The sequence below is a fragment of the Muscardinus avellanarius genome, assembly GCF_963383645.1.
Source record: "Muscardinus avellanarius genome assembly, chromosome: 21".
NCBI lineage: Eukaryota > Metazoa > Chordata > Mammalia > Rodentia > Gliridae > Muscardinus > Muscardinus avellanarius.
In genome coordinates, this window is record NC_137807.1 from 11762491 (window position 1) to 11786595 (window position 24105).

Consider the following 24105-nt stretch of genomic DNA (forward strand, 5'->3'; position numbering starts at 1 on the left):
GGTTTCTCCTCCCCTCCTTGACCCACCCTGCCCGAAGACAAAGAGGCGTCTCGCTCTAACCCGCTCCTTTCCCCCACCGTCCTTCCTTAAGAGACCAACCCTTGCCTCCCCTCGCCTTCCCCTGTAAGTCACCATACCCGCTCCAAGGACCCCCTTCTCTCTTGGCCCTGCTCTGCGAGGTGGCCGGTACAGAGGTGTGGTCCGTGTACATGTCCCTTTCTCCCTCCCGGACCTCGCTCAATTTGAAAGAAAGCTGGGTTCTTTTTCCACCAATCCATCCAGTTTTATTAAGGAATAAATAAAATAAATTTATTAAGGAATAAATAAAATAAGCAATAAATAAAATAAATGGTGGGATCTCCGTGTTATTTTAACCTCTGTCTTAACTGCTGATGAATGGGATGGTATCTTAGAGGCTGCACGAGAACAGGCCGACCCGGCCCATTTGACTAACCCTGCCTTCCCTACTGGAGCGGCCACGGTACCTTCTGAAGATCTCCACTGGGATTAGCAGGATGGCCCTCAGACCCCTATTCATGATTTGGTAAATATGGCATTTAAAGTTTGTTTTTGTTTTTGCAGTACTGGGGATGGAACCCAGGGGCATTCTACCTCCAAGCTAAACCCTCAGCTCTATTTTTTAGTCTTTTTTATTTATTGAAACAGGGTCTCGCTGAGTTGCGAAGGGCCTCGCTAAGTAGCTGAGGCTGCCATGAACCACAATCCTCTGGTCTCCGCCTCCCAAATGCTGGGATTACAGGTGTGCGCTACCATGCTCGGCTGTTTTTATTTATTTTTATTTATTTATTTATTTATTTTGGTGGTACTGGAGGTGGAACCCAGAGGCTTTCTACCTCTGGGCTATACTCCCAGACCTATTTTATATTTTATTTGGAAACAGGGTCTCACTTAAGTTGCTGAGAGCCTCACTAAGTAGCTGAGGCTGGCTTTGAACCTGCGTGATCCTCCTGTCTCAGCCTCCCAAGCGCGGGGATTACAAGCGTGCGCCACCACGCCCGGCTGTATTTAAAGTTTTTAATTCCAGAGAGGAACAGGCTGAAGTGGAGCGTACACTCGGGCTCCTCCAAAAGGCAGATCTGCAAGCCTGCGCCTTGGTAGCAGCCCTGCAGCCAGTGGTGGAGGCTCAGCCCTTTGGACAATGAGCACCACCTAGGGGCGGAGGACAGAAACAACAACTACCTCCAGGAGCCTGCTTCAAATGCGGCAAGGAAGGACACTGGGCTAAGCACTGCCCTCAGCCACGCCCACCAACCAGACTGTGCCTGGCATGCAGCCAGGAGGGTCACTGTAAAAGTGATTGCCCTTGAAAAAGCAGTGAGCCCCAGGTGCCTCAACACAGGGGACCACCCTTCCGAAGCAAGCCCTGCCGCTGGCCCTACTCAGCTTGGCTGAAGACTGATGGCTCCCAGACTCATCAAGCCTGATCACGCTTGCAGAGCCCAGGGTAACTCTCAAGGTAGCGGGTAAGCCAATCTCTTTTTTATGATACAGACAAAATTGCCCTGCCTGAGGCTCAGGCTGAAACAGTTATTAACCTAATACATAATTCCTAAACGTTGGGCCTATGGCACTTAAACATTCCCTAAGCCCCTTGTTTTATTCTCCCCTCCTGCAACAGCTGATTAGTAAAGCCAGTGCCTCCCGTTCTACTTGTGCTGCCATTTCTCTGCAAAGGGAACCTATTTGCCCCCTTCCATAAAATGTTGGATTGACCACAAGGTGGGATCAGCAAAATGCTGGCTCTCTCTCTCTCTCTCTCTCTCTCTCTCTCTCTCTCTCTCTCTCCTTTCTCTTTCTTTCCTTCCCCCCCTCTTCTCTGTCTCTCTCTCTCTCTCTCTCTCTCTCTCTCTCCCTCCCTCCCTCCCTCCCTCCCTCCCTCCCTCCTTCCCTCCCTCCCTCTGGATGCCAGATAACCATAAGTATTAAACTCTCTCTCCAAAATCTGGTACTGATGCTCCTGACCCAATAGCACGTTTTCCATTTGACCAGACTGACTCCATTGCCTAACCCAAGTAGAGGAGGCTTCGAGTGGCTCTTGAATCTACAACCTCTTCTTTGGCCTCCCTTCAGTGACAAATTACCTCCCTTGCTAGGGTAGCCCTCCAAAATAGATGGGCTTTGGGTTTACTCACTGCTGGAAAGGGTGGTGTTTGTCTCTTTCTCAGGGAAAATGCTGCTATTAAATTAATGAATCTGGTCTAATGGAGGAAAATGTCCAAACTCTGACCAGGTTAAGTGAGGATCTAAAAACATGATATCAACATTCTACCTCCTATCTGGAATGGTTCCTAGAGCCTATAGCTGCTTGGCTCCTTCCCCTCCTGGAACCCATCATCATGATTCTCCTTTTCTTTTTGATGTCCCCTTGTCTGCTAAAGTTCATTCAAACGTGCATTACCGAGCTGTTCAGGGTCACCTTCAATCAACTCCTGCTGCAGCCATACTCCCAGGTGTCCACTCTGAATGACCGGACCTTTCCTGGCCAAGGAGCCCCTATAACAAGGTCTCCTCTGAATGCAGGAAGTAGTTATTGACTCGGTTGTCAACCAATATCACCAAAAAGGCTGGAATGATAGGTTGGGTCCCTCCCACTCCCAGGACCCTGCAGCTGGGACAGGAGGCGGAATCCCAGAAGCCAGAAGTAGAGATGGGGCAGACTCCAGATGTTGCTAGAGGACCGGCATTCTCCCACCTTGTTAGCCCCACCCCAAGCCCCCAGCTATATAAATACCCTCAATTCCTCTCTGCAGTGTGACTCAGAAGACTGATAGCCCCCCCCCATATTGGTCTGCAGACCTCAATTGGGAGCGACAGACCTTTAATAAAAAGGAGTCTGGTAGTGCTGGGCATGGTGGCGCATGCTTATAATCCCCGCGCTTGGGAGGCAGAGACAGGAGGATCGCTCAGGTTCGAAGCTAGCCGCACTGGTGTAAGAGACCCTGTTTCAAAAATATAAAATAGGTCTGGGAGTGTAGCCCGGAGGTAGAAGGGCTTCCAGGAACCCCCGTACCACCAAAAAAAAAAGGAGTCTGGTATCACACCCCTTTGCCGTATTTTGCCTTCTTTGAGACCCCCAACTCAATTTCAATGTTCTATAGCTCAGAGGTAGAATGCCCTTGGGTTTAACTCCCAGGACTTAAAAAAAATACTCATCACTATTTTATTTCTTTTTTTTATGTTTTCTCCCATCAGAGTTGAGAGCAGCCATGTCCAACAGAACACTCCATGATGGTAGACATCTTCTAGAACTGTTCCATGCCCCTACGGTAGCTTCTAGCGACATGCGGCCTCTGCAATGAAGAGGTGCATTTTTAATCCTAATTTGAATGAGTGTAAGCTGAACTCGCCGCAGGAGCAAAGTGCCTGCTGTATGAAGAAGCTTGGGCCTGCGACACTGGTGCACAGTCCAGGCAGCTGGTCGACCTCCCCATCTCTGTATCCCTCGTCCCCTTGGCAGTGACCGAAACAGAGAACGTTCCGCTGGTATTCAGAGAGTGACAGAATGAGCCTCTGGTCTATGAGCGCCTTTATATCCGGTTCCTGTTGTCTGCGAGAGCAAGAGTCCTAAGGCCATGCTACATACTGCAAGGGATTCCTGACAACCCACGGACGAGAGGGCTGGAGCTCGCGCCGGGGAAAGGAAGGATGCCACGCCAGAACATGAGACCCCATGGGCCTTGGGAGGGGCCGCTCTTCCTCCACCGCCCAGCTCTCTCCGACTTAGAAGCAACTAGAACAATAGGGCCAATCAAGAGCCCTCTTACTCTTTGTTCTACTCAAAGGAAGACTCCAGCATGGAAGGCGGCGCTCTGGGGGGCTTCATTCAAAGCCCAAACTGGGAAGAAGCCAGGGAGCATCCAAGGCTGTCCTATTTTGGGGCCACTCGGCATCCTGTTTCCCCCTGGATACCAGTCCTCCCGCTTGTGCTCCGGAGAAGCAGAGGGGCGCATCAAAGCCAGCTCCTGGGAGGCAGCGGAGTGCAGGGTCCTCAGCCTGCAGCGCCCCGGCCCCTGCACTCTCCCTGCATGGCTCCTGGGGCCGGCATCTGTCACTGCTCTGAGCCACCCTCCTACCTTGCAGATAGGGTTGGTCTCCAAACTTGACAAGGCCATCTGTAGGGTCTGGGTCTAGAATGACTCCAAAGGCTCATGTGTTGAAGGCGGGGCCCGTGCAGCAGGGCAGGGAGGCAGGGCTTGGGTGGCTGGATCAGGAGGGTCCTGGCCTCATCAGGGACCGATCCATGGGTGAGCTCATAATTGGATGGCATTACTGGGGGGTGCTGGAATCTTTAGGGGTGGGATCTAGTTGAAGGAAGCAGGTCACTGCACTGGGGGTGTGCCCCAAAAGGGTCTATCTGTCCCCATACCCTTTCTCCTCCTCTTCCTCCTCCTCCTTCTCTCTTCTCTCTCGCTCTATTTCCCTCTCCTTTTCCCTCTCTCTGCCCTAAAGTGAGCCACACCCCTCCACTGTGTTCTTCTAACTTATCAAAGACCCAGAGCCATGAAGCCAGCCACCCTAGACCGAACCTTCTAAAACCTCGAGGCTAGTGCATGTTTCGGCAGCATATATGCTAAAATTGAAATGATACAAAGAAGATTCGCATGGCCCCTGTGCAAGGATGACATGGTGAACGACTGATGGGCAGTGGAATTTTCTAGGTTTGGGCTATTGTGAATAAAATTGCTATGAACATCTTGAAAAAAATAAAATAAAAACAATAATAAAACCTTGATGAAAAAATGAAAAAAAAACCTTGAGCCTAAATAAGTCCTGCCCCCTTTAAGTTATTTTTCTCAGGCATTTTGTCACAGTCACTGAAAGCTGATAAACAAGCCTGCGGTGCAAGCTCTTTGCCTGGCCCAGCATGGAAGGGTCAGCCCAACCACATCACTCAGGCTCTTTCCACTCTCCTCAGCGTGCCCAGTGGGCGGCTGAGCTGGTCTCCCTGTGCCCGGGTGCCCATTCTCCCTCCTACCACAGGTAATGTGTGTTCTTGTCACTCCAGATGATGACTCTTCCTCCTCCTCCTCCTACCCTCCTCCTCCTTTTCCAGTCTCAGCTCAGCCCGAGGCCAGCAAGGCACCAGATGCACAGTGAGTGCTAGCAACTGTCTATGGGCGGGAGGGAGGCTGCCGGGAGGAAGGAAGGCAAGATTCTCCGTTGTCTCCACCTCGGGTTTGAACTTGGAGAACAGAAGGCATCAACGATCACAAACCATCAGGCTAAAAACAATCAAAAGGCCAAAAGGAAGAGTGGAGGGAAAGAAGGAACCACAGAAAGGAGAATAGAAGTTGCAGCCACGGCACCCGGTGGCGGGCCACACTGGCCGGGGAGGGGCCGGCTGTCCTCAGACGCTGCACACTACACTCTTGGCGGAAATGGGGACAAGTGGCTGGCTCCACTTCCCCCTAGGATCTGGGCTCTGAGACAGCCACAGGGAAAATGGTGCCGTGGCCCCTGCAAAGGTGGCCTGGGCTTCCGCTTTTATTTAGGGGGCAGGGAAATGGCCCACCCGGGGAGAATGGTCAAGCCAGGTGGAAGGGAAGGAGTTATAAAGAGTCACAAAGGACACGGGGGCTTCAAGGGAACCTGAACAGGGGAGGGGGTTTAAAAGGCTGACGCCCAGGGCCCTGCTGCGGTCTGAATGCTTGTGTCTCCCTGAAAGTTATACATGGAAACCTAACCCTGAGGTGATGGTATTAACAGGCGTGCCCTTTTGGAGGTGATCAGGACACGAGGGGATTGGTGACCTTATGAAAGCCGCCGTTCGCTTCTGTCTGAAGATACGATATGAGGAGCTCCTCTGAGGAGCGAGGCAACGCCAACGCCGCACGTGCCTGCACCGCGCACTGGTCTTGGACGTCACGGCCTCCGGAACTGTGAGCCACAAGCCTCTACTACTTATACATGACCAGTCTAGGGTCTTTTGTTAGAGCAGCCCAAATAGAGTATGACAGGACCGTCGGGTAAAAAGAGAAAGGAAGATGAGAAAGTGGGAAAAGCACGTTGGGGACAGAGAAAGGCCAGGGGGGCTGGTGACGAGGGGAGGAGCGGGGGCAAGGGAGACGGCGGGGGAAGATGGAGGGTGGTGGAAGTGATGGTGATGGTGAGAGAGATGGGTGGCGGCTGTGGAATTTGGATAGTGATAAGAGCTCTGGTGACTGATGGTGATGGTGACGATGCTGGTTACAGTGATGGCGGTGGTGATGGGGACGTGGGGATGGGGATGGGGATGGAGACAGAGAAGGCAATTGTGGAGATGATGATGGTGGTGTTGAGGGGGATGGAGATAGGGAAGGTGATTGTGGAGATGGTGATGGTGGGGATGGTGGGGATGGTGGGGATGATGATGATGGTAGTGAGATGATGATGATGATGATGGTGATCATGGTGGTGATCATGGTGATGAGATGATGGTGATGATCATGGTGGTGATGATGATGGTGATGATCATGGTGGTGATGATGATGGTGGTGATCATGGTGGTGATCATGGTGATGATCATGGTGGTGATCATGGTGGTGATGATGATGGTGATGATCATGGTGGTGATGATGATGATGGTGATGAGATGATGGTGATGATGATGGTGGTGATGATGGTGGTGATGATGATGGTGATCATGGTGGTGATCATGGTGATGAGATGATGGTGATGATCATGGTGGTGATGATGATGGTGATGATCATGGTGGTGATGATGATGGTGGTGATCATGGTGGTGATCATGGTGATGATCATGGTGGTGATCATGGTGGTGATGATGATGGTGATGATCATGGTGGTGATGATGATGATGGTGATGAGATGATGGTGATGATGATGGTGGTGATGATGGTGGTGATGATGATGGTGATCATGGTGGTGATCATGGTGATGAGATGATGGTGATGATCATGGTGGTGATGATGATGGTGATGATCATGGTGGTGATGATGATGATGGTGATGAGATGATGGTGATGATGATGGTGGTGATGATGGTGATGATCATGGTGGTGATGATGATGGTGGTGATGATGGTAGTGATGATAATGGTGGTGATAATGGTGGTGATGAGATGATGGTGATGATGATGATGGCGGTGATGATGATGGTGGTGATGGTGATAATGGTGATGAGGAAGGTGGTGATGGGGATGAAGATAGGGAAGGTGACTGTGGAGAAGGCGATGATGGTGGTGATGGTGGTGATGATGATAATGATGGCGATGGTGGGGATGGTGGGGATGGAGATGGGGATGGAGATAGGGGAGGTGATCGTGGGGATGGTGATGATGGTAACGGTGATGGTGATGGTGCTGATGGTGATGAAGGTGATGGCAATGGTGTTGACAGTGATGAGTGGTGGTTACAGGACCGGGGCAGTGATTAGGGTTTTGGTGGTGTCGATCACAGTAAGAGCTCTCCTGCATCTAGCTCAGGTCAGGCCCTGTGATTGCCTGTGTCATGCCACATAACCCCCAAGAACCAATGGGGCAGAAGTGGTCACCACCGCCATCGACTGCTTCGGGCGCAAAGCGTCACTGATCACCAAACCGGAGGATCCAAACCCACGCAGCTGACCGGCGGCAGAGCCAGAATTTGAGCCAAGCTTGTCAGACTCTAAATCCCAAGGCAGTGAGCTGGGCGGGGTCTGCTGTCCCCACCCTCTTCAACATGACCATCAGCCCCCAGGCCCCCATTCCCAGGAAGCACTGCACCTTCAGCCCGCTCTACGATTTCTTTCCCCCACAGCACCTGTGCTAACACCCCGTACAACATGCCGATCACACAATCATCTATTCTCCCCCCAGAACGTCCACGCATGAGAACACATCTAAGTGCTCACTTCCGGGGGTGAGAACAGTTCCTTGCATGTGGGCAATCAGCAAATTTTCTTGAATGATTTAATGAATGTTTTTGGTTTCAGGCCACAGTAGCTATAATAAGGAAAGGTTAAGGTACCCTGACTTTGCAATCCCTTGAGCTTGTAGAAGGAATTAATGATTATTCTTTGGTGCCAAGCCAAGGCTGATCTAACAAGCCACAAAGATAGAAGAAAGCTTTAAGATGTCTTGCCTTTGGGACTAGGAAATAAAGCTATCCCCCAAGCCCAAAGAAAACTAAGATTAACACTGACCTCTCTAAAGTAGAGCCGCCCCCATCCTGAGACAGAGAAAAAGTGATTAATTATGAATTCTTGGTCCAGCACAGGCCGCACACGATGTCTTCAGAACAACCTATGTCCCTTCAGTCATTTAACAAACATCCCACAAGCCCCCGCTATACCCCAGAAGCTAGCATCCCTGATTCACTGCTGTAGGAAACGGCACCTCTGGGTTGATAGCGGTGACACCAAGAGGAATGTGGTGTGACCCGCAAGAAGCCAGAATCTGATGGCAAAGACACTAGTTAATTCCCTAGCTTGGGGCCACAGCCTTGGTTAAGGTGAAGGGTCAGAAACTAATGGAACCATCTAGTTGGTTAGAAGCTTCAAGGAACCAGTTATAATTGTCCAGGGAAGAGGACTTATGACAGGCGGGTCCCAGGGTCCCGGCTCGCTGCTTCCCCCTGGTGGCGATCAGAAGAAAGCACATCGCTTGGCCCTGTAACTGGTTCAATCAATATCAGACAGGACAGGGCGCTGGGACTGAGACATGGGAGCTGACAGTCACCCTAAGGCACAGTCAACTGGTGAAAGATTCATTCATTCATTCATTCATTCATTCATTTGGCACACAGGGGCCTGGGGGCAGCAGTGAGCCCGGCAGGGTAAGGAGACAGGAGCTGGGCTGGAGAGGTGGCCGGGGGCTCTGTGGTGTGGACCTCGAGGGTCACTGGATCTATGTGCATCCTGGGACCAAGGGCAAGTGGTCAGCCCAGTTTGCAGGGGCCTCGCAAGGACCAGACCTGCGGTTGGGCCTGAGGACGGGCGTGGATGAGGATGGGGACCGGAGGAGAAGGCAGAGGCCCAGGCAGACGGAGGGAGCTGCAGAAACGCGCCCAGCCTCATCTAGGAAGCGCTAACTCAGCGGCCAGTTCAGCCACTGCTCAGGCCACTGGCCAGTTGGGAAAGAAGGTGCATTTTAAGAACTATTTGACCCTGAGACTAAACGGTGAGCAGAGACATAGGGCAAACTCCTGCCCGCCTATGGTCTAGTGAAAGAGAGGGGCACCGATTAAAATATCACTCCACAGCTGGGCGTGGTGGCCCACCCTGTAATCCCCGGACTTGGAGGGCTGAGGCAGGAGGATTGCAGATTTGAGGACAGCCTCGGCTACTAAGCAAAGCTGTCAGCAACCTAGCAAGACCCTGTTTCAAGATACACAAGAAAAATAGGATAAAAAGGCAGGATGTAGGTCAGATGGTAGAATGCCCCCTGGGTTCAATCGCCAGTACCAAAAGGAAAAGAACAAGTTAAAATGTTGTACTGGTACCGCGCCCACAGGGAGAGCAGCGGTGGCGGGTGATGTGGAGGAAACTCCCTGGCCCGCGCCGGCCCTTCCCCGGGTCTCAGCTGCCTGGCCTCAGCCCTAAGGGCCACAGGAATTGGGAAACCCAGGCACAGTGGCCGGTGCTTCCCAGGACCCAGCCCAGGCCTCCGGACTGTACACACAGCCCTTTTATTTATTTATTTTTTGTTTGTTTGGAAACAGGGTCTGGCTAAGTTTCTGAAAGTCTCCCAACGCTGTGGAGGCTGCCCTCAATCCTGCGATCCTGCTGTCTCAGCCTCCCAAGTACTGGGATTACAGGCATGCGCCACTAGGCCTGGGCCAGCTCTGCTTTTAACAACCTGGCCTGATTAGAACATAAGAAGTCTGCAAAGCAACTTAGAAGAAGCTAGCAACCTCCAATGCCCACTTCCGTGCACCCCAAAATCAGAGGCAGGGGAGGGGGGGCAGCGTACACCCGTAAGAACTTTCTGGAAAGGACTGTGGCAACGTGAGCAGCAGCCTTAAAATAGGTACCTCGCTGCAGGAAGACCTTCCTCACTACGACCTCTCTAAAGGGACAGCCACAGACGTGCCCGAGGACAGAGCTGCTCATGACAGGAAAAATACAGGTACAACCTCAACTTCCAAGAATAGGAGGCCGGCGCTCGTGTTCGGGCATTGAAACGAGAAGGAAATACTTTTACTGGCAAAGGAGGGTGCTTAGGACACAGCTGTCACGTGACGTGATTTCTCAGCCGAGAGGGGCTCACCAGCTTCCTCTCCACGCAGGCGAGCCACCTGGGACCAGGTTTTGCACCCGGTGACGCCCTCCCCACCCCCCGCGGGATTGGAGGTGAGGGAGGAGAGGACCTCGAGGCTGGGTGGACCGGGTATTCCATCTCCCAGGGAACACGTGGAAATATCTAGCCTCTGCTATCTGCCACGCTGGCAGCGGGGACATCGCGGGCATCTATTGGGAAAAGGCCAGATGCTACCAGATAAACATCCTCCGAGGTGCAAGGCGGCCCTGCACCAAGCGTCCTTCGCTGGTTCCCTGCAGCCCAGACCAGGATCTGCCGGCTGGAGAGAGGACAAAAGGGCTTGGTGCGGGCTGTGGGCCAAGCACCTGTCTCAGATACCTCCCATTTGGCCCACAGCTGGACCCTCGCCCCGCAGGGTTAAACTTAAGCTGGGTGCTGTGGATTGAAGGGGCCAGGCCCCCATGAGGCCCTGCACCTGCCGGGCTGCCACTCAATGGTGCCACCTTGTAGTGGAAGCTGAGCTGACCGTGCCGGTGGCCTGGACACTTCCCAGGCTTGCTCTTTGCAGAGCTGACCCCAAGAGCCAAAAAGGCCTACATGTGGGAGAAAGTCGTGGGTCTAAAGAGAAGCAGGAGCCAGGCGTGAGGACACGTGATCTGGGATCGCAGTGTTTGGGAGGCTGAAGCAGGAGGAACACAGGCCCAAGGGTAGCCTCCGCCACACTGCAGGACCCAGCAACCTAGAGAAACCCTGTTTCAAAACAATAAACAGAAAGGGCTGGGGGTGCAACTCAGAGGTGGACACCCCCGGGGTTCAATGCCCAGGACCACTCAATAAACAAATGAGTGAATGGATGCAGGAAGCCTGAAGAACATGATATTTGATGTTGTGCTGATTAAGGCCGCAGCTGTTTGAACAATTAGCTGGAAAGATGATGATGTATCTGGACACAGTCAAACCAGACGCGTTACATGGATTACCTTATGTCACGGTTTAGATTCAGACTGCCCCCGTAGCCCTCATGGAGACACGGCAGCAATGTCGGAAGCAGGCTTGGTGGTAATCCCAGGAGTGGGTAAATCCACCGCAATATATTTATCTGGGTGAAACCCTACGCAGGTAGGACGCAGCTGGAGGAGGTGGCCCCTGGGGGTGCGGCCCTGGGGTTTATACATGGCTGCCCCCTGGCTTGCTCTGTTCCGGCCTCCATGAGGTGAGGAGGGAAGCCCGGTGCCCTCCCTCTCCTCGCCAACGTGCCGAGATCCGCGGTCCCCAGACTCACAGGGACTGAACCCACAATCCCCAAGAAAACTCTGAGTGAGTACGTCTTCCTTCCTCAAATTGAATGGTCAGCACTCTGGATCATAGCAGTGATGATTAATTAAGATAGCTTATTAGGTAAAAACAAAAACCTTCAAAATAATACGTAACGGTAACCTTAATTCCACAAGTAGACACATACCCATTGGACTGGAAAAATTATACTCAAAGATATACTAAAGTGACCACAGCAGGTCCCCGGCGGCCTGGGCCTGGGATAGTTCTATTCTGATTTATGCCACAATGAACGCGCATATTTATGTAAGAAAATAAGAAGCTAGACGGTGACCCAAAATTCGCAGGCAATTCAGAACACCTGAGCTGGAGGCCCTGGTCTCTCCACACTCCCAGCATTTCCGTACCTGGGTCCTAATTACCCAGAACTCAGCGGTTTGTCTGTGGACGGGAGTCAAACCCAAGAGCTTCCCGGTCCACCCACTTCCTCCAGCCACCAAATCCCAGGCCCATCTTCCCTCAGAAGCTCGATTTGCCACCGAAGATGACTCTGTCCCACCCCTGGCCCGCAGGGGGACCCGGAGGGGAAGTGGCCGGCGGCCCCCCCTGTCCCCACTCACCTGACATGTGCACCGTCCTGAGGCAGGAGAGGGAGGCGTTGAGGCGCGCACACTCCTCCCGGTTGGCTCCGTACTTCTCCACCGTCTCACACACCTGCTCGTCCGTCATCTCCAGGAGGTCCTCCAGGCTCAGCTGGCCAGGGGAGATTTCCTGGGGGGGCGACAGAGAAGTCAGCGGGACCACAAGCATCCCGAGGGCGGACCGTGAGTCTCCACGCCGCCCCCTGGTGGTGCCTAGTGGAGGGCTCGCCCGTGCAGCTGGGAAGGGTAAGGGTGGGTCTGGAATCTGGGCTCAGATGAGCCTGGGTTTAGATAATAACCTCGGACAAGTTTCTCCTCCTCCTCCTCCTCCTCCTCCTCCTCCTCCTCCTCCTCCTCCTCCCCCCCTCCTCCTCCTCCTCCTCCTCCTCCTCCTCCTCCTCCTCCTCCTCTTCCTCCTCCTCCTCCTCCTCCTCTTCCTCCTCAAGTTTCTTTTCCTTCTTTTTCTCTTCTTCCTTCTCTTCTTTTTGGTATTGGGGACTGAATCCAGGTGCATTTTATCTTAGCTACACTCCCAGCCTTTATTATTATTATTATTATTATTATTATTATTATTATTATTATTATTGGTGGTGGTACTGGGGTTTCTGGAAGCCCTTCTACCTCCGGGCTACACTCCCATGGGCTACACTCCCAGACCTATTTTTTTTTTTACCTTTTTATGTGGAAACAGGGTCTCTTAAGCCAGCGCGGCTGGCTCCGAACCAGCCCGATCCTCCTGTCTCTGCCTCCCAAGCGCGGGGATTACAAGCGTGTGCCACCCGCCCAGCTCCCAGCCTTATTTTAAAATTTGTTTGGAACAGTTTCTTCCCGCAGTGCTAAGACCCTCGCTAAGCTGCTGAGGCTGACTTCAAGTCTGTGGCCTCCTTTCTCAGTCTCCAGTGCACTGGGATTGCAGGCATGCCCCACCCGTCGGGCTCAGACAACTTTCCTAACCTCTCTGGGCTTTGCTTTCTTATCTACAAGATGGGGGCCTAAGCACACACACCTGGTACCTTGGCAGGCGCAGTAGTTAACTGTCTGCCTCCCCCTCCGCTGAACTCCTCGCCAGGCGGGCAGCCCCCACCCCACCTCCAACTGCCCAGACTCCACCCAAGCCCGGCCTGGAGGCAGAGGCACACAGCTGGATGCCCCGGCCCCGGCCCCCGGACCCCCTCAGACCCGCGGCCACTGCCCCGGCTCGCACCGGGCCTGCAAGGTCCTCGGGGGAAGGGGCTGAAAGCCCGGGGTGGCTTGGGCCTGGCAGGAAGCTGGAAGCGCTTGGGCACCGGGGGCTTCGCACCCTCAGGCCCAGTGGTAAGGCAGGGAGGCTGGGGGAGGGGAGGGAGACACCTCTGGACAGACTCTGCTTCCACAGAAAAGGCAGAAATCTGGTTAGAAAGCCGGGCGTGGCGGCGCACGCTTGTCATCCCAGCATCTGGGAGGCTGAGACCGAGGATCGCGGTTCGTGGACAGCCTCAGCTACTTAGTGAGGCCCTCCGCAACTCAGTGAGTCCCAGTTTCAAAATAAAGAATAAAAAATAGGGCAGGGGGGTGTAGTTCGGAGGTTGAATGCCCCTGGGTTCCATCCCCAGACCCGCAAAAAAAAAAAAAAAAAAAAAAAGAAAGAAAGAAAGAAAGAAAGAAAGAAAGAAAGAAAGAAATCTGGTTAGAAATATAAATTGACAGGTGTCTCGACTCTCCCCAAAACCCTGTATGGCTGAACCTTAAAATGCGTCACTCTTCTGTACTTACCCGTCTATAAGTCTGTCTATCTATCTATCTGTCTGTCTATCTCTATCTGTACACCTTTACATGCTCCTTAACATGGAGCACTTAACAGTAGTCAATGTTCTTACATGCATATTGTTATTTAGATGAGATTTTAAAATGTGGGGAGTGGCCAAGCGGCGCACACCCGGAACCCCGGGACTTGAGAGGCTGGGACAGAAGAATCATGGGTTCGCTGCCAACCTCAGTGACATAGCAAGGCTTTCGGAAATTTAGTGACACCCTGTTTTAAAACAAAAGGGGCTGGGGGTGTAGCTCGGAGGTAGAATGCCCCTGGGTTCAATCCCCAGTACCAAAAATAAATATATATTTATATATATTATATGTATGTGTGTGTATATATTTTTTTTTATTATTATTCTTTATTTTTTATTTTTTTTGCGGGCCTGGGGATGGAACCCAGGGGCATTTGACCTCCGAGCTACACCCCCTGCCCTATTTTTTATTCTTTATTTTGAAACCGGGTCTCACTGAGTTGCAGAGGTCCGCACTAAGTAGCTGAGGCTGTCCGCGAACCGCGATCCTCTGGTCTCAGCCTCTCAAATGCTGGGATGACAAGCGTGCGCCCCCTTACATATATAGAATATGGATGTGAGACTAGGCAATATTGTGGACTCTTGCTTCCCTCTTGTGGCCATATGTGTGTATTACAACAACATACGGATCTTGATTAAACTGAAAGAGGAAAAGGCCACCATGATATAAATCCTATCAAAAAAGGTTCCAGGTCGGCCGGGCGTGGTGGCGCACGCTTGTCATCCCCGCGCTTGGGAGGCCGAGACAGGAGGATCGCGCAGGTTCGAAGCCAGCCGCGCGCGCTGGTTTAAGAGACCCTGTTTCCAAATAAAAATGTAAAAATAGGTCTGGGAGTGTAGCCCGGAGGTAGAAGGGCTTCCAGGAACCCCAGTACCACCAAAAAAAAGGGTTCCAGGTCAAAAGGTGAAGCCAAGCAATTCCTTTCCAATCGGTGTGCCAGGTCAGGGGGCGGAGATCAGTGACTGAGCCGCCCAGAGGCATGGCAAGTAAACCCTGCCTTGTCAAAGGCCGCCCAGGGCACGGAGGCGGGATGAACCACATTCAGAAGGACGGTCGGCAACAGAAAGGGATTCTCCTCTTTGCTGCAAGAGTAATACATGTGCCTTCATCCTGAAATTTAAAAATATATCTGTATAACCAATTGCCACTGAAATGTCAGATCCTGAAAATCCATTGAAGAAAGCGTCTCCATCCAGCCTGGGCCAGGACAGCAGATGCACATGTTTGATGGTGATGATGGTGATTATAAGAATAATAGTAATAATAATAATAATAATAATAATAATAATAATAATAAATGAGACGCATACAGCACTCTCGTAAGTACTTTACATGGATTTTCTTTTAATGTCACAAAGATTGCAGAAAGGTGATATTTTTAGGCCAGGAGCGCTGGCACATGCCTGTAATCCCGGTACTTGGGAGGCTGAGACAGGAGGATCGCATCTTTGGGGTCAGCCAAATTAAAAATAAAATAGGGCCAGAGGGTAGCTCAGAGGTAGAATGCCCCTGGGTTCAATTCCCAGTACCCCCCCCCAAAAAAAAGGTGAGACTTTGATTAGCACCATTTACAGACAGGGTGCTAAAAGGCAGAGGTTCGACCACTTGCTCAAAGGCACACAGTGAGACAAGAGAGGAGCCGGAGTTTGAATCCAAAAAGGAAGTCTCACTTTAATGCTTTCTCCATAGGGCAGGGTCCTTCGCAGAAAGGGGCCCTCTGGTGGACATATGCATGAACTGCAGTCAGAGAGCCAGAATTTCAGCTCCTTCATGGAAATGTGGGGAAGGTGCCCTCTGGTGGACACACCCATGAACTGCAGGCAGGGCCAGAATTTCAGCTCCTTTACAGAAATGTGCCCTCTGGTGGACATACACATGAACTGCAGGTACAAAATCAGACCTTCAGCTCGAGCCCCTGCTGGTCTTGGCTTTGAACTCAGATGTCCAAAGACTAGGTAGGGTAAGAGTCCAGACCCAGGGCCTAGCGGGCCAGGGAAAGGCAAGTGAGCAAACCAGTAAGATGCAGAGAGCCTCGGGGACCCAAGGGGGCTTCAGATCCAGTGTCCATGGCCACTGGCTGGGGATTCAATTAGCATAATTAGGAATTCTGACTTTGAAGCCAGAGGTCTGGGCCTTTGGAGTTGGTGCTGTTGTTTGGTGCTGGGAACTGAACCCAGGGCCTTGTGCATGCTTAGGTACTCTGCCACTCGAGCCACACCCCAAACCCTAATTTTTCTTCTCCCCCTTTTAGGAAATTTCCTTCAGAGTTTTAATATTGGCTCAAAATAAGATTTTGAGCCTCATGTCTGGTAAAAAGTGCCTGCCCATCAGATACAGCCGAAGGGCCACCAGCTTTCAACCCCTGGTCTAATTTGTTTCTGCCTTGCTTGCGGTGCTGCCCAGCAGCCCCTGAAGAGCGCGCCAGGCCCCGCTGCTCGAATGCCCCATTTGTGTTTCTATGGAACCTTTCATCCTAAGGATGTCTGCAATCCTGGCTTTCTGACCATCTGGGAACAAGAGAAGAATGGCGGGCCTCACGTGCACTGGCGGGGGGCAGTGAGGATGGGGTGAGCAGAGGAGGAGCGAGGTGTGGGCGTAGCATGCAGCTCAGCACGTCAGAGCTGGCGGGGCAGAGGAGAGCCTCGCTCTGGAGGACAGGGTATGAAACAGGCAGAGGCTGCTCCCACAGGAAGCAAGGATTCCCTGGAAATGGGGGTCTCGGTGCACAGGCAGGACTGAACCCCCTCTTCTGTGTGTGTGTGTGTGTGTGTGTGTGTGTGTGTGTGTTACTAGAAATTAACCCAGGGGCACCCTATCTCCAAGCTACACCCCTCATCCTACTTTGTTCATTTTGAAACAGGGTCTCACTGAATTGCAAAGGGCCTAAGTAGCGGAGGCTGGCTGCGAACCTGTGGTTTTCCTGTCTCGGCCTCCCAGGTGCTGGGATGACGGGCAGGAGCCAGCGTGCCCAGCTGAAATCAAACTATTCTTGTGAATTTAGATGTTAGGCCGCGAGGTGGATACAGACCAGCAAGTGCTTTGCTTGGTCCTTTTTTTTATTTTTATTTTTAGTTACTGGGGATGGAACCCAGGGGCATTCTACCTCTGAACTGTACCCCCAGCCCTATTTTTTTTTGTGTGGTACTGGGGTTCCTGGAAGCCCTTCTACTTCCGGGCTACACTCCCAGATCTATTTTTACATTTTTATTTGGAAACAGGGTCTCCTAAGCCAGCGCGCACGGCTGGCTTCGAACCTGCGCGATCCTCCTGTCTCTGCCTCCCAAGCGTGGGGATTACAAGCGTGCGCCACCACGCCCGGCCCCCCAGCCCTATTTTTGATTCTTTATTTTGAAACAGGGTCTCACAGAGTTGCAAAGGGCCTCGCTAAGTAGTAGCTGAGGCTGGCTGCGAACCACGATCCTCCCGTCTCAGCCTCCCCAGTGCTGGGATGACGAGCGTGCGCCACACGCCCGGCTTATTTCTGCCTTGGGAAACCCGGTTACTTCCAAAGTTTTCAACAACAACAGCGGTAAACCGCAATTTACTGAGAGCCACAAGGAGCCAGATGGTGAGCTGAGCACTAAGGGTCCTCTCGCTTTATCACGCCAGCCACCAAAGAGGAGAGGATGACAGCCATCCCCGTGGAGCAGACGGGGAGACCACGGCTCCGAGAAGGTGCTTTCTCTCCAACATGGGGGCCCCGGGTCACATTAACACACATTAAATGCAGTGAGAGCCCAGCTCCTTGGCCGCTGCACTAGCAGCGCTCAGGTGCTTAGTAATGACACGTGGCCGGTGGAGCCGTATCATGTAGCACAGATATAAAATATTTCCATCATAGAAGACTGAGATCCATTGGACAGCCCTGCCCTGGGAGGTAAAGCACAGCGGCTACAGCCACTCCCTGGCCCAGCCCGGCCCGGTGGCCACGCCTGTAATCCCAGCACTTGGGAGGCCGAAGCAGAGGTTCGCAGGTTCGCGGCCAGCCTCAGCAACTTTAGCGAGACCCTGTTTCTAAATAAAAAATGAAATATCGCGCGGGAGAGGTAGCTCAGAGGTAGAATGCCCCTCGGTTCAATCCCCAGTACCACACACACACAAAATAAAAAAACACTAAAATAAAGTGACCCCATGCTGGGCATGGTGGCGCACGCTTGTCATCTCCGCACTTGGGAGGCGGAGACAGGAGGATCGCGCAGGTTCGAAGCCAGCCGCGCACGCTGGCTTAGGAGACCCTGTTTCCAAATATAAAAAAATATATAAAATAGGTCTGGGCATGTAGCCCGGAGGTATAAGGGCTTCCAGGAACCCCAGTTCCACCAAAAAAATAAAAAATAAAGCCGGGCCTGGTGGTGCACGCTTGTAATCCCCACACTTGGGAGGCAGAGACAGGAGGATCGCGCAGGTTTGAAGCAAGCCACGCGCGCTGGCTTAGGAGACCCTGTTTCCAAATAAAAATGTTAAAAATAGGTCTGGGAGTGTAGCCCGGAGGTAGAAGGGCTTCCAGGAACCCCAGTACCACCAAAAAAAATAAAAAATAAAAAGTGACCCCAGGAGTAGGGGACGAAGCTGAAGGCTGCTGTCACCCCCTGGGAACCACCGCCCCGAGGACCCTGCCTGGCCTCGTCCGGCACCTATCTGTTGAGAGCCTACTGTGTGCTGGGGCGGGGCAGGGCCGGGCGGTCACCTCCAGGACTTCCTTGCGCACGTCCACGATCCGGAACCAGTGCCCGAGCTGGGGGAAGCCGTCCAGCTCCGCGTTGCGCTCCTGCAGCGCCACCTTCTTCTTGCAGGACAGCTGCCGGCTGAAATATTTCACCAGCTTGCTCTGGGGGGACACGAAGCACAGGGACCCGCTCAGAGGCGGCCGCGGCCCCCACCCCGGCCCCACCCCCGGCCCCGACCGCCCGTGAGACCCGCTTCCCCTCCCACGGGCAGGGTGCGAGTGTGGCCCCAAAATGTCACACGCTGGAAGCTTGGTTCCCGACGTCAGAGCACTGAGAGGCCAGGCCGTGTGCAAAGAGGTCATGCGGGCCCCTCAGGAGGGGTTAATGTCCTCACCGGACCAAGTAAAAAAAAAAAACCTTTTTTTTATAAAGTACCTGGCCTCTGGTATTTTGTTACAGTAACACAAAAATGTACTAAGACCTAAGACACACTCCATCCCTCTACCCCCCACCATGTTGGTGAAGGCTGCCACACAGGCAATCTCCGACTCAGGGACACACATCGGTGCCGCCGGGGACGGCCCTGTGGCTGGATCCGTTCACGTCTCGACTGCACAAACCCTTCGGCCCAATGGCTCTTCTTGGAGAAACACATCCTCCACACAGTCATTCTACATAAAACAGCTGTGTCCACGGATATTTTATTAGAGCAAAAGCTGGCAAATGCCCTGGGGGTCTTACAAGGAGGAATCTATCTCGTTGGATAGATGATTCTACAAACCCACAAAGAACTCCTCGCAGCTATAACGCAAGACAGGGGAGTGCGCTGTGCGCGGCTACAACACGGTTCCCAAGACCTGTAGAGAAATAAAAACGAATGCCCTTCCATTCCCACGGAGAGGGTTTCCATGTGTGCGTCTCTGCAAGTGCAGAGCGGCCCTGGAAGGATTCCTCATCTTCTAGGAAAGGGGAGAAGGAGGGTGGGGAGCGGAGGTGGGAGAAAGATTTTATCCGAACCCTCGTGTGCCCTCCGACTTCTAAGTCACGCACAAGTATTCATGATGTGTTTAAAATGAGAGGCCAGCCTCCGCAGTTAACGAGGCCCTCAGCAAACTAGAGAGACCCCGTTTCAAAATAAAAAATCAAGCCGGGCGCGGTGGCGCACGCTTGTCATCCCGGCATTCGGGAGGCTGAGGCCGGAGGATCGCGGTTCGCGGACAGCCTCAGCTACTTAGCGCGGACCTCTGCAACTCAGTGGGACCCTGTTTCAAAATAAAGAATAAAAAATAGGGCAGGGGCTGTAGCTTGGAGGTCGAATGCCGCTGGGTTCCATCTTCAATACCACAAAATAAAATAAAATAAAATAAAATAAAATAAAACAAAACGAGAGGGACTGGAATCCATGTTTCTCAAAGGATGCTAAGACACTCCAGAGGAAAGGCTTTAATGGCTAATTTTGTAACAACAAACAACACCAACAAAAGACAGTTACTACGTGACTGCCCGCGCAGGGAAAGGATGTCAAAGGAGCCAGTCCAGGCTTCCCATTTGGGATGGAGAGACTTTATAAAGGGGGACAGAAGAAATGGTTGTGTGTGTGTGTGTGCGTGTGTGTGTGTGCGCGCGCGTGTGTTACTTAATTTCAAAAAAGCCATTTTATTTTAATTTTTATTCATAAATTAGGGTCTCACTAAGTTGTAGAGGGCCCTCCTAAATTGCTGAGGCCAGCCTCGAACCTGCCATCCTCCTGTCTCAGCCTCCCAAATACTGAGATTAAGGCATGCACGGAGTTTCTGTGCTGTTTTCGTAATTCCCCAGAGCACATAATCTGGGTCACTTAAGATGTATCTAATGAAGGTAATTAAATGGAGCAAAGTCAACACCCTTAGGCCTGCGGATGTCTACAGCATCTCAAAGCAGTCAAGCGAGGTTTATCAGGAAGATGGTTCTAGAACCCTACGGTCACAAGACATGCAACACAGACGTCTGTGGCTTCTTCATGGTCCGCCTCCGTTCCCCCTCAGCTTTCCTGTGGGGAACTCCCCTTCCGATTTTATTGTATTGTTTTTATTTTTGTACTGGGAATGAACCCAGGGGCATTCTACCTCTGAGCTCTTTTTGCCCCCAGCCCTGTTTGATTTTTTATTTTGAAATAAGTTGCAGAGGGCCTGAGACGCTGAAGCCGATGGTGAACCTGCGCTCCTCCTGTCTCAGCCTCCCAGGTCCTGGGATCACAAGTGTGCGCGGTGGAAAGAGGTGACCGATTCCATCCCTGGGTGTTAAAGGCAATTCATTTGCACAATTCCACTGCACATTTTATAAAGAGATCACAATGGACGTTGCAACCTTTATCAGAATTTAGAATCAAGTAAAGGAACACCTTTCCCAGCGGAGGGCGTAGATTTACTCAGAAGAGTTGAGCTCTGGGTCATGTATGTTCACGAGGATGACGGGTACACTGTTTTAAGAAATTACATGCACAGAGCGTGTAGAAAGAGCTACAGTGGTTTGTTACCGGATGCCAGCAGTAGTCGCCTCTTGAGGTGATGCTACGGGGATCTATTCTTTTCTGTTTCCTTCTGTACAGCAACGTCAGGCACCACAGCGCGGCTGAGCCTGAGCGTGGCGCTGCCCACCTGGAATCGTAGGACTCGGGAGGTGGAGACGGGAGATGGCAGGTCCATGCCGACCTCAGCAACTTAGCGAGACCTGTTTCAACATTTAAAAAAATAACAAGCCGGGCGTGGTGGCGCACGCTTGTCATCCCCGCGCTTGGGAGGCAGAGACAGGAGGATCGCGCAGGTTCGAAGCCAGCCGCTCGCGCTGGCTTAGGAGACCCTGTTTCCAAATAAAAATGTAAAAATAGGTCTGGGAGTGTAGCCCGGAGATAGAAGGGCTTCCAGGAACCCCAGTACCACCACCAAAATAAATAAATAAATAAATAAATAAATAAATAACAAAATAGGTCTGGGGGTTGAGCTCAGAGGTAGAATACCCCTGAGGTTCAATTCCCAGGACTATACACACAGACCAAAAAAAAAAAAAAAAAAGGCATGTGTGTTAACTTGCTGTAAATAGGAAGCTGTTATAACACTTTAAAAGACTAGGTGTGATGCCGGGCCTGGTGGCGCAGGCTTGTCATCCCCATGCTTGGGAGGCGGAGACAGGAGGATTGCACAGGTTCGAAGCCAGCCGCGCTGGCTTAAGAGACCCTGTCTCCAAATAAAAATATAAAAATAGGTCTGGGAGTATAGCCTGGAGGTAGAAGGGCTTCCAGGAACCCCAGTACCACCAGAAAAAATAAGTAAATAAATAAATAAATGAAAAACAAAGAAAAACAAAATTGTGTCACTTTCAAGAAAAGGGAGGGAATTTGAGTGCAGTACATTAAGAAAAGTAAGCCAGATGCAGACCAGCAAGGATCCCGTGTTTTCTCTTATTTATGGAAGTTAGAAGAAAAGAATAAAGCGGCGGTGGGTCTCATGAGCATTAAAGGGAGACCAGGAGAGCGGAGGAACAGGACCAGGGAGAGGGAAGAGGGGACAGGGAGGCGCTCGGTCGGAAATGAGTCTGGTCAAACTTTGTCCTGAGCCCCTGGGTTTCATCTCCAGTGTTGCAAAAAATAAAATTAAATAAAGTGCACAGGAGCCGGGCAGAGTGGCACACGCTTGCAATCCCAGTGCTTGGGAGGCTGAGACAGAAGGATCACAGGTTCATAGCCAGCCTCAGCAATTTAGTAAGGCCCTCTGTTTCACTCGGGTGTGTAATTACAACGCACCGATACATTTTTTATTTTTATTTATTTGTTTATTATTTATTTATTTATTTATTTGTGTGTGGTACTGGGGTTCCTGGAAGCCCTTCTACCCCCGGGCTACACTCCCAGACCTATTTTATATTTTTGAAACAGGGTCTCTTAAGCCAGCGCGGCTGGCTTCGAACCTGCGCGATCCTCCTGTCTCCGCCTCCCAAGCGCGGGGATGACAAGCGTGCCCACCACGCCCGGCTATTATTCTTTATTTTGACACAGGGTCTCACTGATTTGCAGAGGGGCCTAAGTAGCTGAGGCTGGCCCGAGATCCTCCTGTTTCAGCCTCCCAAGTACTGGGATTGCAAATGTGCGCCACCACGCCCAGCTCATACGGTTTTATTGTTTATGATTCTATACCTAGGATGCCTGTGTTGCATTTTAAATATCGTAAAGTAAATGAAGATCTGGTGTCTTTAGAAAAGGTAACAAGGTTGTGACCGTTTATTTTCCTTTTATTTTTTAGTACTGGGGATTGAAGGGGGGGGGGCATTCTGCCTCTGAGCTACGCCCCCACCCCTTTATATTCTGAAACAGGGCCTTGCTAAGTTGCCGAGGCTGGCCGCGAACCTGCCATCTTCCTGTGTCCGTCTCCTAAGTGCCGGGATTACAGGCCTGCGCCGATGAACAGTAAAGACCCTGGAGAACTCAAGGGGTTCGGTAGCCCTTTCAAATTAGAAGTGCAAGGGAAGTAAGTTTAACAATCAAAAGCGGAAAAATAGGACCGCCACCGAGCACACCTGTGGGAGGCCATGCCGGAGGACTCGGTGCAGCGTCCCCGCGGATCCTGAGACGCTCAAGGGCTTCATGCTATTAAGACCCATTGGCACACACTCCCAACCCCAGGACTCGGGAGGCTGAGAACAGGGAATCGCAGGTTCACAGCCAGCCCCAGCTACTTAGGCTCTGTGCAATTTACTGAGACCCTGTTTCAAAATAAAAAATAAACACTGGAGCCGGGCGTGGTGGCGCACGCTTGTCATCCCCGCGCTTGGGAGGCGGAGACAGGAGGATGGCGTAGGTTCGAAGCCAGCCGCGCTGGCTTAGGAGACCCTGTTTCCAAATAAAAAATTATAAAAATGGGTCTGGGAGTATAACCTGGAGGTAGAAGGGTTTCCAGGAACCCCAGTACCACAAAAAAATTAATTAATTTTTAAAAATCAACACTGGGAGCCAGGCGTGGTGGCACACTTGTCATCCCAGCATTCGGGAGGCTGAGACAGGAGGATCGTGGTTCGCAGACAGCCTCAGCTACTTAGTGAGGCCCTCTGCAACTCAGTGAGACCCTGTTTCAAAATGAAGAATAGAAATAGCCTGGGGGTGTAGCTCGGAAGTAGAATGTCCCCGGGTTTCATCTCCAGTGTTGCAAAAAATAAAATAAAATAAAATGCACAGGAGCCGGGCAGAGTGGCACACGCTTGCAATCCCAGTGCTTGGGAGGCTGAGACAGAAGGATCACAGGTTCATAGCCAGCCTCAGCAATTTAGTAAGGCCCTCTGTTTCAAATAAAAACAATAAAATAAAATGAGGCTGGGGGTGTCGCTCTGATATAGAAGGCCCCTGAGTTCTATCCCCAGTAACACACACACACACACACACACACACACACACACACACACGATACATAGGCGATTCTTAATGTCATACATCTCATTAAGTAAGTTTTAAACATAAGTGGGCACTTAATATACATA

The 24105-nt window shown here is 51.7% G+C and overlaps 1 protein-coding gene across 1 annotated transcript in view; it reads right to left on the bottom strand.

Annotated features, from left to right (window-relative positions):
- Positions 1-24105, bottom strand: part of KSR2 (kinase suppressor of ras 2) — a gene marked incomplete at both ends in the record, with an annotated part of 432583 nt that overhangs the window by 313327 nt on the left and 95151 nt on the right. Inside the window, 2 exons of the mRNA XM_080717771.1 lie at positions 12092-12242; positions 18624-18764. Coding sequence (XP_080573897.1) covers positions 12092-12242; positions 18624-18764 — 292 coding nt within the window. The remainder of the gene's footprint in view (positions 1-12091; positions 12243-18623; positions 18765-24105) is intronic.